Source organism: Pteropus alecto, unplaced genomic scaffold (genome assembly GCF_000325575.1).
Source record: "Pteropus alecto unplaced genomic scaffold, ASM32557v1 scaffold33, whole genome shotgun sequence".
Lineage (NCBI taxonomy): Eukaryota > Metazoa > Chordata > Mammalia > Chiroptera > Pteropodidae > Pteropus > Pteropus alecto.
The window spans coordinates 4,743,136-4,757,963 of NW_006435762.1; the positions used below are offsets into that span (position 1 = coordinate 4,743,136).

At 36.2% G+C, this 14,828-nt stretch overlaps 1 protein-coding gene across 1 annotated transcript in view; it reads right to left on the reverse strand.

Moving 5' to 3' along the window:
* Positions 1 to 10,111: 10,111 nt before the first annotated feature.
* TNFSF10 (TNF superfamily member 10) overlaps positions 10,112 to 14,828 on the reverse strand; it is a 15,987-nt gene continuing 11,270 nt past the window's right edge. Inside the window, exon 5 of the mRNA XM_006910838.3 lies at positions 10,112 to 14,487. Coding sequence (XP_006910900.1) covers positions 14,036 to 14,487 — 452 coding nt within the window. The 3' untranslated portion in view covers positions 10,112 to 14,035. The remainder of the gene's footprint in view (positions 14,488 to 14,828) is intronic.

The window sequence follows — 14,828 nt, forward strand, 5'->3', positions numbered from 1 at the left end:
GGGCGGAAAGAGATAGAATTGGAAATGGGTATGCAGTAAAAATGTTAAATTTCTCTCTGGAGAGAGAAAAAAGACCAGAGATGGGAGGAAAGGGGAGTACACAAAAGAAAATAAGCGCAGGTTTCCGGGGAAAGTTTTTGGTGGGAATGGGAGTGATGCTTTGGGAGAGCTATGGGATGAGCAAAATAGCAAAGGAAAAAGATTTTAAGCGATGTTGCCATGGGTTTTGATTTAGTTTCCACATAGTATTCTGAGAGATGAGTATAAAGATTAGAATCACTTTTGTTTACTTTTGGATATTGAATTGCATTCATTTGAATGTGACATGGAGGCTGAGACTGGCCCACAGAGCCACTGATATAAATTCGGGTAACACATGTTAACTCCTTTAAATCCTTATAAAAACTCTAAGTACTTAATTATCATCCCTATTTTATACATGCGAACACCGAGGCTCAGAGATGCAGTATTTTCCCCCAAATCACTCTAATTATAAATGATGAAACAGATTTCTAATGCAGATCTATCTGATGTCAATGTATATGCTTGTACATTGTACTAACTGCCTATTTTCTAATAGATAATATTAAAGGACTGTTTTTGACTAGGAGGACAAGCGTCACAGAAGTATGTTCTATTTGTAGTTGGGCTAGCAGAGCTTACGATAATACTGTTGTTCCCCCACCCCCAGAATGACATCGAAATGCTCATCTTCACCTAACCTCTTATTTCTGTTCTGACATATTCCATCCCAGTAGTGTTTCGACACTCGAGCTGTGGAATCAGACGAACCTAAGGTCAGGAGCTGGCCCTTTCACCTGCTAGCTCTGTGACCTCAGTTTCCGCATGTTAATGGTGGTTATTCCCGTTCTTATGTCATAAGCTTTTTGTGGGGATTAAGTGAATATGCAAATAAGAGCACCAAGAATAAAATGTTCAATAAATGGTTCCTCCCCACTTTCCACATTGTTATTATCTCCCTAGAGTGAAAGGTGTCCCTAACCAGAAGGCCGCCCAAGTACAGACAACACCAAATCCAGGTCACTCCTCACTTTCTGGCCTGTGACGAGCTTCTGGGAAGCTCATTTCTGTATTTCTGTATTTCCTCCCAATTTTCATCTATTGACTGTACCCCTCTTGGAGGGTACTAGGAGACAAAAATAAATAAATAAATAAAAAGGGTGGACTGCAGGCAAATAGCAAAGGGAGCTTGTAGGGAAGGGGGAAAGCTCCAAAAAGAGGAAGCAAATCATGCAGAGGCCAAATCAACTCTATAATTTATTCCCAAGATACCGAGGTACCTTCATCTCACTTCATAGAACAGCCAGGAGAAAACTGATTTTAAGTTGAATCAAATTCTTAAGGCAGAAAGGAAACTTAACTTTTTAGGGAAGCCTGTGATGAATCACTTTTTAAAACAAAGACTCTTTTGTAATCTCTTCAATTTAACTCTTTTATAAACTTGGGAGTTTTGCACATTGATTTTTCTCAAAACAGGAAGTCTCAAACCTTGGTTTCTACTTATATATCAATTTCACTAGTCATTTTCAGTTTTGACATAGATATGACTTTATAGGGGATTTTAAGAATAAACAGGAACTGGAAATGGAAGTCAGCATAAAAGCAATTTAAATTAGGTTGTAAAACCAAAGGATTTCCTAATTTTAACTTTTTGTTTTTTAAAGAGAAGCTTGTTAAGCGCTTGGAACTTGCCAGGGAGTGTTCTCAGCACTTTACGTATATTAAGCATTTCCTTACAACGTAGTCTGCAAAGTGAGTGCTATTGTCTGAGACACAGAGAGGCTACAACATAACTGCTGATGTTATCCTTGACCCTTCCTTACACCTGGCCTTTGTGGTGGAGCTCATAAAAACTCAATCAGGACACATATTTGATGCGAGACCCTGATTATTTTCTGTCTGCAGTCTGGTTACTTTTGGTCCAGATATAAACCATTCCCCTTCACTTTTGCTTTATCTAAATAGAGAATTTGAAGTCATTTATTCTCTCCCACTTTTAAAGCACTTTGGGTTTTGAGGAAAATTAGGGAACCTTGCCACCCTGTGGCTGCTCATTGTATGTGACAATAAGGTGGCCACCTTCTGGTCAAGAGCAGGGAGTGTTGCCTGCCTTCTACCTTGCTACTCAAGTCTGCCAAAGCATCTCTCAAAGAGCAGAGCTGGCCTTTCCTCAGAGGTCATTGTCTTTAAAAATCTCTTCCTCTACCCAGAGCTATCCTGATAAAAACTGAATTAGCAGAGTTTTTTCCTCTGTTCTTCAAGTCAGGAGGTTTCATGGGACACAGTCCAGCAACAATGGGCTACCACTCCTTTGATTTTATTTCATGTTTAGAAAGATCAGATATTCACTATTTGTGCCCTTTAAAAAGGGATTCACAGTTGGCCAGAAAATTGTGGATTCTAAAATATCCACAGTCACCTCCTGTATCTTGAACTTCATCTCCAAAGCAGAGAAAGAAACACATAGGTATCTCTTGTTTTAAACCATTCATTCATGCAATTAAAATGTTGCATACGAACTGTACTTTTTAAATAATTGTTTTATTTTTCAGTTACAGTTGACATGTAATATTATATTAATTTCAGGTGTACGACATAGTGATTAGACATTTATATAACTTAAGAAGCAACCACTCTGATAAATTTATTACCCATCTGACACCATACACAGTTGTTACAACATTACTGACTATATTCTTTATGCTATACTTTACATCCCAATGACTGCTTTGTAACTACCAATTTGTACTTCTTAATCCCTTCTCTTTTCTCTTGCTCTCTCTCTTCTCCTTCTGGTATGCTTGGTGTTGTCCCAGATGCCCCTTGGACTATCCTCATTTTTTTGAATTATTTTTTCTTTTTCTGTTCTGGTCGAATGTTTTCTGCTACCTTATCTTCCAAATCACTGATTCAATCCTCTGCTTCATCTAACCTGCTGTTGATTCCCTCTAATGTGTTCTTCATTTAAATTATTGTATTCTTCATTTCTGATTGGTTCTTTTTATGTTTTCTATCTTCACTTTTATATTTCCTATTTCTTTGTTGAATTTCTCACTGAGATTATTGAACATCCTTATAACCAGTGTTTTGAACTCTGCATCTGGTAGATTGCTTGTCTCCAATTTGTTTAGTTCTTTTTCTGGAGCTTTGTTCTCTTTCATTCGAGACATGTTTTTTTGTCTCCTTATTTTGGCTGCCTCCCTGTGTTTGTTTCTATGTATTAGGTAGGGCTCGTAAGTCTCCCGGTCTTAGTAGAGTGGTCTTATGTAGTAGGTGTCCTGTGGGGCTCAGGGGCACAGTCTCCTTGGTTGCCTGAACCAGGTGCTCCAGGTATGTCCCTTGTATGGGTTGTCTATATCCTCTTGTTGTTAAGCCTTGGCTGCTGTTGGCTCGTCAATGCGAGAGACTAACCCTCAAGCTGATTGGTTCTGAGGACTGGTCATGACTATAGTGGAGGAGCTGTTGCGCAGGGGCTGACATTGTGGAGCAGGATTTGTTTTAGTGGGGCTCTGGTGCCTGCCAAATCTGCCACTTGGGTTTGTTGTTTATGGAGGTGGTTGGATGGCGCTTTGTTGTGTTCTGAAGCTGGCCACTGGATGTGTTGGTTCTGGGGTCTCTTGGGAGGGGCTCTGTACAGGCCAAGATCAGCTGCTGCCTGTGCCCAGGGCCATGTGGTGTGAGCTACAAAGTGATCTGCAGATAGATTCCACTGGTGCTGGGCTTGGAGGTGCCTGGGAGAGGCTGAGAACCGTGGCCAATTGCTGCTAGTGCTAGGCTTGGGGTCTGTTTAGCAAGTGGTATGGGGCCAGATGCTTCTTGTTTGGAATTTGTGAACCTTTGAGAGATTTTAGAAAAGTCCACAGCATGAGCCAAGATAGGTCATTTGTATGGAAAAGCATTGGAAGCAGTTTGGGTGGGCCTGCTAGTTAGGTGGGGTGGGGTCTCAGAGAATCACTAGGGCAGAGCTAAGGGTATTAGCTAGGTTGATGGAGACTCAGATATGGTGCCCATTGCATGTGCAGGCTGAATGAGGAGAGAGCTTAAAAAAGGAAAATGGCAGCTGCCTACACTTCTGTCAGGGAGAAACCTGCCCCTCCAGTCATCACCTAAAGTCAAATACTTCAGTTCCTCCACATATGTTTCTAGCATTTTTCTAGCTGCTGCCCCAGCACTAGAGCTCAGAGTGAGTGAGTCCGTCAGCAAGTAAGTCTATGCGTGGGCCCTTTAAGAGGAACTGTTGAGATTCCTACAGCCCATCCTCTCACTCAGCCACAATTTCTGCTGGTTTTTACAGCCAGAAGTTATGGGGACTTCTCTTCCCAGCACTGGAACCCCGGGCTTGGAAGCCTGGTGTGGGACCGGGACCCCTTGCTCCTCAGGGAGGACCTCTGCAGCCAATATATCCCTCCCAATTTTTAACCACCACATGTGAGTATGGGACTAGCCTGTTCCACAGCTCTGCCCCTCCTACCAGTCTCCAAGTGGTTTCTTCAATATGTCTTTAGTTGTAGGACTTCTGTTTAGCTAGACATCAAGCGGTTCTCAATGATGCTTGTTCTGTAGTTTAGTTGTAATTTTGATGTGGCTGTGAGAGGAGGCAAGCACAGCATTTATATACTTTGCCATCTTGACCAGAAGTATGTAAATTGTATTTTTGCATTTCTAGCCACAATGAAGATCTGGGTACATTGTTTCCTCAAATAATTCATAAATCACAGTTTTTGATATTTGGTTTTCTCAACTCTAGATAGGCTCTATTCATGATTTCCAATTACCTGTTGGTGGATATGTGTCTAGCTTGCTGTGTAAGAATGACTTGGGGAAAATATAACACAATCACAAAAAGATTCCTGAGCCCCTCTCCAAAGATTCTGATTCAGTAGGTCTGTGGTGAAGTACAGGCATCAGCATTTCTAAATGCTCCCCAGGAGACACCGATAATCAGTGAGCTTAGGGAACCACTGTGCCTACACCACATTTACTGACCATAATTAAGATTGTGGTTAACACATAATTAGATACTTTTTTCACTCATCAGGTTGGAAAACAAGAAGAAAAGTTGTAAATATTCCCTTCTGAGGATGATACAGGGAACAAGATATTCTCATTCCCTGCTGCTGAGAGTGTAAGCTGCTGCAAAAGGTTAAGAAAGTAATTATTTATTTTTAAATATCTAACACGTTAAATTGGCACAGCAATCCCAACTTAGAACCCAGAATATAAGGATTAAAGACTAAGACTTTTATTATGGTATTATTTGTAGGAACAAACAAGTGGGAACAAATGAATAATGAAATAAAGTAGGATCTAGTTGTTCAATAAAGCATTATGCAATATTTAAAAAGAATCAATTAGACCTGAATGTTTCAACCTGAAAAAAGTCTATATACTGTTAAATCAAGGAGTTGCTGAGTTTTATACACATACACACATACAAATACACACACACATAAGTGTGTGTGTATATAATGTGTATATATATATATATGATTATATATTCTCATTTATAAAAAGAAAAAGAAAAGTTGATGAAGCTGGAGTATTGGTTATATATGTAAACAGGAAGAAAGATGTAAAAGGATAAATGAACAGGACAAACAAACAGAGACTTAGGGACATGGACAATAGACTAATGGTTACCAGAGGGTGGAGAGGAGGGGGAAGGTGGGAGGTAGATGGGGTAAAAGTGGTCAAATACGTGGTGACAGAAAGAAATCTAACTGTGGGAGAGGAAGCACACAATGCAATATATATATGCCTTATTGTTAAATTGTACACTTGAAACTTACTGGATTTCATTAACCAATGTTACCAAAAAAATAAATTAATTAAATTTTTTTTTTAAAAAAGGACATATCATTTTAACATTGGCTCCTTCATGGTGGGAAGAGAATGGGAGAATTATTGATTTTTAACTTTTTTTCATACATTTCTACATTTCACTTGTCACAAACAACATGAATTTTCATTTGATTGATGTTTGCTGATGTATAGAAACAACTGGTTTTTGTGTGTTGATCTTGTACCCTGCAACTTTGCTGAATTTGTTAAATAACTATAATAGGTTTTTTTTGTGGGTTTTTTTTTTTTTCAGATTCTTTGGGATTTTTAAAATATAGAATCATGTCATTTGTAAATAGAGATAGTTTTACTTCTTTTCTAATTTGGACGTCTTTAGTTTCTTTTTCTTGCTTCATTACTCAACTAGAGCTTCCGGTACAATGTTGAATTGCAGTAGTGGGCGTCCTTGTCATGTTTCTGGTTTGAAGGGGAAAGTTTGTAGTCTTTCAGCTTTGAGTATCATAGTAGATTTTTCATAAGTGCCCTTTGTTGATGAAATTATGTTGAGAAAATTTACTTCTATTCCTAGTTTTCTGAGTATCTTTATCATGTAGGGGTATTGGTTTTGTCAAATGCATTTTCTGTGACAAGCATCTGTGAGGTGATCATGTGGGTTTTTCCCACAGTTATATTAATGTGGTATATGACATTGATTGATTTTCTTATGCTGAATCACCTTTGTGTTCCTGGGATAAATCCTACTTAGTCAGGGTGTCTAATACTCTATTACTCAGTTGGCTACAATTTCCTAATATTTTAATGAGAATTTTTACACCATGTTCATCAAGATATTGGCCTGTAATTTTCTTTTCTTATGGTATCTTTGTCTGGTTTTGTTTTTAAGGTGATGCTGGCCTCATAAAATGAGTTTGGAGGTGCTTTCAAACTCATTTTATGGTTTTTGTATCTTGTGTTTTCATTTCATTTGTCTCAAGGTAATTTTTAAATTCCCTTGACTTCCTCTTTAACTCAATGGTTGTTAAAGACTATATTGTTTAGTTTTCACATATTTGTGAATTATCCCATTTTCTTGCTGTTATTGATTTCTAGTTTCATTCTATTGTGATTGGAAAAGATATTTGGCATGATTTCAATTTTTTTTTTTAAATGTTAAGACTTGTTTTGTTATCAAACATGTGATCTATCCAGGAAAATGTTCCATATGCACTTGGAAAAAATGCATATTTGTCTGCTGTTGGTTAGAAAGTTCTGTTGATGTCAGTTAGGTTCTTTCAATATGTAGTATTGTTCAAGTCACTTGTTTCTTTATTGATTTTCTAAGTGTTTTATCCATTATTTTAAATGGGATCTTAAAGTCCATATTATTATTGTATTGCTGTTAATTTCTCTTTTTTGATTTATTGATATTTGCTTTATATATTTAGGTGCTCTGATATTGGACACATATATATTTATAGTTGTTCTACCTTCTTGTTAATTGGCCCTTTTATCATTATATAATAACCTTCTTTGTCTCTAGAGACAGTTTTTGACTTGAAGTTTATTTTGCCTGCTATAAGTATAGCCATCCCTGCTGTTTTTTGGTTACCATTTACATGGAATATCTTTTTCTATCCTTTCACTTTCAGCCTATATATGTCTTTAAATCTAAAGTGAATCTTGTAGACGGCATATTGCTGGGTCTTATTTTCTAAATCCATTCAACCATTCTATATCTTTTGATTGGAGAGTGTCTTAGTCCATCCAGGCTACTATAACAAGATACCACAGACTGGATGGCTTACAAACAACAGAAATTTATTTCTCACAAGAGAAATTTAATTCTCATAATTCTGGAAGCAGGAAGTCAAGATCAGGGTGTCAGCATGATCAAGTGAGAGCCCTCTTTTTGAGTTGAAGACTTTTCATTGTATCTTCACATGGCAAAGGGGCATGGAAGCTCTCTTGAGCCTCTTTTATAAGGGCATAATCTCATTCATGAGGGTGGAGCCCTCATGACCTAATCACTTCCCGAAGGCCCCACCTCTAATACCATCACATAGGGCATTACAATTTCAATATATAAATTAGAGGGGACACAAACATTCAGATCATAGCATTATTCCCCTGTCCCCCAAATTCATGTCCTTTTTGGATGCAAAATACATTCATTCATACTAATAGTCCCAAAGTTTTAACTTGTTCCAGCATCAACTCAAAAATCTAAAGTCCAAAGTCTCATATAAATACTTCAGTCAGATATAGGGTACCATTCATTCTGAGGCAAATTGCTCTTCAGCTGCGAACCTGTGAAATAAAACAAGTTATGTGCTTCCAAAATACAATGGTGGGACAGGCATAGGGTAACTTTTCTCATTCCAAAAGGGAGAAATAGGAAAAAAAAAAGAGGGCGGGGGCAACAGATCCCAAGCAAGTCCAAACCCAGTAGGACAAACATCAAATCTTAAGGCTTGAGAATAATCTTTAACTAGATAAGCTGCCTGCCAGGCCCAATGGGGTGGGTGTTCCACCTTTTGGACACACTGTGGCATCCCAAACCCCATGGCTTTGCTGGGGGCAGTCTAGACAGCAGCTCTCATGGGTTAGATTTGCATGCCTTCAGCTTCCCTGGTCCAGAATCACATACCAGTGGCTCTACTGGTCTGGAATCGTGGGGGCAGCCATGCCCTCATGGCCTCACTGGGCATTTCTCTAGCAGGTGCTCCCTGCAGTAACCACAGCCTCTCTGTGGACTTTTGTCTGATTGTGTGCCCACAGTTCTGGGAGGCTCCATCTTTTGATATCTAGGTGGAGGCAGCCACACCCCTTGGCTCTGCTGGACAGGGTTCCAGTCCCCACAGCTTTGAGAGGCACTGCCCCCTGGTCTTTGGGTGGCACCGCTCCCACAGATATGGGCAGGGATTTTCTGGTCTGTTGAAACTCTGGTGAGAGACTTCCTACTTTTGATACCAAGGAGGCAGTCCTGATGATATCTGAATCATCTTTGGGGCCTTCTTCCCCTGTCTTAAAGAATATCACATGTTCACAGCTCAATAGCTCTATGGTCTCACCCTATAAACTCTAAGAAATATGACAATTTTCCTTCCTCCTTTCCTATCTCCTTTCCCTTCAGTTCAAATGGACTGTTTTCTTTCTGGGGTGGCTGTAGTTTCTATTTGTAATATTCAAAAATTTGCATGTGGTTCTGACTTTGTACCAATTGGATTTGGAATGTAATTTGAGGCTTTTACCAGAATATTTGTTTAAACTGCCAAACTGAGTTTTGCACATGCAAATATAACTTTTTTCATTCTAAACGTTGAATGCAAATGTTATATGCAGAGATACTTATGTTGTACAAAATTATAAATTAAAAAACAAAGTGCTTTAAATCAAGATAGGCTAATTGAGAAATCATTTTGGGGGGCTTGTATTAATTATGTATAAGTTAATGCTAGTAAATTTTCAATCATTTTAAAAGCCTTTTAAGAAAAATGTGAATGAACAAAACTGATACAAGAAGAAGTAGAAATAGATAATATAGGTAACAGAAATAAATAACAATTAACATATGTATAATTATTTAAGAAATTGAGCCAGTTATCCAAATTCTACTCTTTTCTAAAAGAGGAAGCTCTCTGACTTATTTTAAAAAGGCAGTGTAACCTTGATACCAAAACTGGATGAGAGAGAAAATTGGATTAGGAAGAAAATTGTTAATATATCATTAATAAACGTATAAGTAAAATTCCTAAGAAAAATATTAGCAAACTAAATTCAGTTATGTTTGCAATAAATAACATCTTCTAATCAATTAGGGTTTGTTCCGACATTACAAGAATGATTTAAAATTAGAAAAATCTATTAATGCACTCAATGCAATTAATTACACAGATAAAAATCATACATTATTTAAATAGACCCAGACAAAGCATTTAATAACCTATTCATATTGAAACTCTTAGGAAACGAGCAACAGAAAGCATCTTTCTTAACCTAATAAAGTGGTATCTATAAAAAACCTCCCCAAAACAATAAAGGCAATCAAAAACAAAGAAAATATGGGAAACAGGCATAGCCTAGTGTAGTCTAAGGAAAATGAAGAAACAAATGAAATCTGGTATCCTGTAACAAGAAAAAAGACATTAGATAAAAACTGAAAAAATCTAAATAATAAACTTTAAAAAATAACATTGTGTCAATATTAGTTCATTATTTATGACAAATGCACCATACTCATTTAAAATATTAACAATATGGCACACTGGATATGAATATATGAGAACTAGATAAATTAAAGAGACGCATACCATAACTTAAAGTTTATTTTGTCTGATATTCTCATAGCCACCATACCTCTCTTTGGGTTACTATTTGCATGGAATATCTTTTTGTCATTTCATTTTCAACCTATACATATTCTTAGATCTAAAGGTTGTCTCTTATAGACAACACATAGTTGGATCACATTTTTAAATCCATTCTGCCAATCTATGTCTTTCGATAGAGTAGTTTTAATCCATATATACTTAAAGGACTTACTTTTGACATTTATTTTCTTTCTATATATTTCTTTCTATATATTTTATAGTTTTGTCTTTCCTCATTTCTTTCATTATGACCATTCATGTGTTTAGTTCACTTTTTATGGTGTTTTGGTTCCCTTCTCATTTCCTTTTATGTATATTCTATAGATATTTTCTTTGTGACTACCATGGGGATTACATATAATATCCCAAAGTTATAACAATCTATTTGAATCGGTATCAACTTCAATTACACACAAAATTTACTCCTTTACAGTTTTGTTACCTTACCACTTTATGTTTTTGATGTCACAAATTATATCTTTATGTATTTTGTACCCATTAACATAGATTTATACTTATTTTATGCATTTGACTTTTAACTATTATAGAAAATAAAAATGAATTTTATACATCAAAATTACAATAATAATGTTTCTTACAGTTTGCAATGTATTTTCCTCTACTAGAGATCTTTATATATTTATATGGCTTCAAGTCACTGTCTAGTGTCCTTTCATTTCAACTTGAAGCATTCCCTTTAGCACTTCTAGTAGGGCAGGTGTAGTGGTAATAAACTCCCTCAGCTTTTGTTTATCTAGGACTGTCTTAATTTCTCCCTCACTTTGAAGGACAGTTTTTTGGATATAAAACTTTCATTTGAAAGTTTTTGCTTCTAGTACTTAAATATATCATCCTACTGTCTTCTGGTCCCCAAGATTTATGCTGAGAAATTGACTGATAATCTTATCGAGACCCCCCTTGAATGTGACAAGTCACTTTTCTCTTGCTGCTTTCAAGATTCTCTCTTTGTCTTTGGAAAGCTTGATTATAATATGTCTTGGTATGGGTCTCTTTAATTTATCTGGTTGGAGTTTGTTGAGCTTCTTGGATTTGTAGATTCCTGTATTTCCTTAAATTTGAAAAGTTTTGGCCATCATTTTTTCAAATAATCTCTCTGCCCTTTTATCTTTGTTTGGGCTGCGACGACAAAATATCACATATTTGGATGGTTTATAAACAACAGAAATTTATTTCTCACAGTCCTAGAGGCTGGGAAGTCCAAGATAGAGGTGCTCACAAATTTGGTCTCTGGTAAAAAAAAAATATGATCGTGACTACCAGGGGTTGGGATAAGGGAAAATGAAGAGTTATTGCTTAATGGGTACAAAGTGTTAGTTTGGGAAGATAAAAAAGTTTTAGAGTTAGATGGTGGTGATGGTTGTACAACAATGTGAATATACTTCATACCACTAAATTGTACATTAAAAATGGTAAAAATGGTAAATTTTATGTTATGTTTATTTTACCACAATTAAAAAAAAAAAAAAAGGATGGTATGGGTGCAAGGATGGACAATTAGACCAATGAGGGAAAAAGTGAGCACAGAAAGAGACCCACGACAGCTTGGTATATGATAGAAGAGATATTAAAATCAGTGGTGAAAAAAGTGAACTACCCAATGAACAGTGTTGGACAACTGGCTACTGAAATGGTAAGATAAATTATATCCCTGTCTCACATCACAAAGAATTAAATTATAGTCAAATAATACTATGAAACTATGAAAGGCCAAACTTTAAAGCAATTAGAAAAAATATATGTGGCGATATTTGTATGATGTCAGTAGAAAAGATTTCTTGAATGTGGTATGAAAAGCTATATTAGCTTCCCAGTGCTGCTGTGTGTCTCTGTCTCTAATTTGCCTTCCTTTTATAAGAATATTCATCATACTGTATTATAGGCCCACCCTATTCCACTACAACCTCATCTTCACTAATTATATCTGCAACAATCCTATTTCCAAGTAAAATCACACTCTTAGATACTGGGGAGTAGGATGTCAACACATCTTTTCAGAGGACATGATTCAATCTATAATAAAAGCATTAACCATAAGGGAAAAGAGAGGTATATTTTATCACATTAAAAGTGAGCAATTTATTTCTCTCTTCTGTAAGATAGGTCAAATAAAAGATATTGTGGAAACGAGATTAGAAGTCCTTTCTCGCATTTTTAGTAATCTTGGTATTAGAAAATAATTATGAGTATTAGATAAAAACTACATACTTAAACGTGTCATTTTTATTGAAAAAGTAACACATTATAAAATTTTAGTACAAAAATATAGACTAAAAATTAATTTTCTCTTAGATCCCTAAGTTATACATCACCAAACATTTCAGTCTTTTTCTTTGGGTTTTAAATCTTGGTTTAAAAGATCTTCTCCACTTTGAGATTACTTTTGAAATTCTCCAGTTTCTTTGGTGTAAGGAGTAAGATGGGATATTTATTTTTTCAATGTAACTAGATATTCTTTCTTTCTTTTCTTTCTTTCTTTCTGTCAATCATTTATTTACAAATATATTTTGTGTGAGTATTATGTTCAGGTATTATTCTAGGTACTAGGGAAACAGACGCAACCAAGACTAAATGTTCCCTGCTATCGCAGGGCTTATATTCTAGAGAGAGAGAAGACTTACCTCTAACATAAATGTCAATTTGTTTGTATGTAAGAATGTGATTAATGTTATGGAAAAAATAGAATGAGGAGAGTCAGAAGTGCTAAGTGTCATAGCATGTTGTAAATCTAAATTTGAATGAGCTTTTTTGAAGAAGACCTGATTAATCAAGACACATTTAAATAAAAATTTGAGCATATAACCAAAGAGTATAAGTTATGTTGTGATCACAAATAAAAATTAAAAGAGATTAGACAAATGCCTCAATTAATTTTTTCTATAACTGATTAAATTAAATGGTGAAATGAAATGTTTTGGAAGATGAAAGGAATTGCTGTTCTTCTGGCAGGGGCAAATAAATGGCAGGTATATACTAGATATTTGACATCTAGCAAGGGAGGTGGGGGTAGCTCTTTACTGCTGATTTACCTGTGTTTGTCATTCTGACTTTCCCATTTCTCCTCCTCACATGAGACCAAATTCCCTGATTTCTGATTAACGGATCACTGATTCTCGAGCCCTTTATTCAAAATATCTTCAGCGCATATATTTTTTAAAAATTAGAAATAAAAATCTTTATTGCTTTTGGCAAGCTTGATCTGGCAGCACAAGCCATTCAGAAGTAGTTCCTTGTTCACAGAACATAACTTTATTTTAGCGAAATGGTACTACTTCGAGTGGAATTTTCTTATTTGCACCAAATCTAAGTGTATGAGGCAGCTCCTGCAGAGTCCTGCACAAAGCACTCCCTTTGCACGTTGCATGTATTGTGTGGACAGAGGATCACCTCCCAAGATTATGAGCTTTTAGTGGTGCCCCTTTCTCTTTCAACTCTGGGAATGTTGTCTCTTACAGCAACCTGGAAGCTACCAATGTGACAATTTACTACTTAAGAAATAGGTAATTTCTCTTCTGGAATCTTCTCAAGAGTAGATGATGAAGATAGAATAGCTTAATTGCTACACAAGTGCTTGTACACTGAGAATCTTCTAGATTTCTGTTAAAAAACTGGTATCAGGTAGAGTCCTGAAAGGTCTTTTAGCAATTTCATTTTTGCAATAAGTTGGTCACTTTTCAGAGATATTTAAAAATGATACGTTGCAGTCTTTTTGTTGCAGCTGCTTTGCTCAGGCTGCCTTATTTGGTCAGATATGGTGGGATATTTTCACAGTATATCAGCCTGAATTGAAAGGACACTGCAAAGACACTGTCTTCTTTTTTCTTTCTTTTTCCTTTTCAGATCATTTAGCCAATTAAAAAGGCCCCAAAAAAACTGGCTTCTTGGTCCATGTCAATCAACTTCTCATTTGTTACAGATACAAAAATTCTGTCATTTTCTTTAAGCTCAAATATTCCACCTTGATAAATGGAATAGAGTCCATATTCTGAATCTTTAGACCAACAACTATTTCTAGCACTTTTCATCAGCAGTATAGGGTCAGGATAACTTGTGTATTTGTAAATATATTGTACCATTTGTTTGTTTTTCTTTCTTTTCTGTTCTGGTGAAATCGTTTCCGAAGTGTCCTCAGATTCCTGAAATCGAAAATATGTTTGGGAATAGATGTAATAAAACCCTTTTCGATGGATAACCAGCTCTCCGTTCCTCAGGTGCAAATTATTCAAGAATGAATGTCCTTTTCTTGATGACTCCCAGGAGTTTATTTTCTGGCCCAAAGCTTTTTCATTCTTTGAGCCTGGATGAGGATTAGAGAGAAAGTTAATTGAAGGGAGTTTGCAGCAAAGCAAAGACTTTCCTAATAGCTGTTGCTTGCCTATTTTTTTGGTTGGTATTACAAAGGACTTCAATTAAATATAAAACTTATTGCTCTTTTAATTTGACAAGGATTCTAAATTCTGGTCATATAGAAATCTGAAGGCTTCTATATTATTGTGACCTGTTGGGAGTCCCTCATCTTTCTGTACCTTGTCTATAACTTATGCCACATCTGCCACACTCATCTCTAAACAGTGGCACAGGGGATGGTTCACACAGATGGCAATCTATAGTTCTGGGTAGAACTTCTGTCCTGAACCG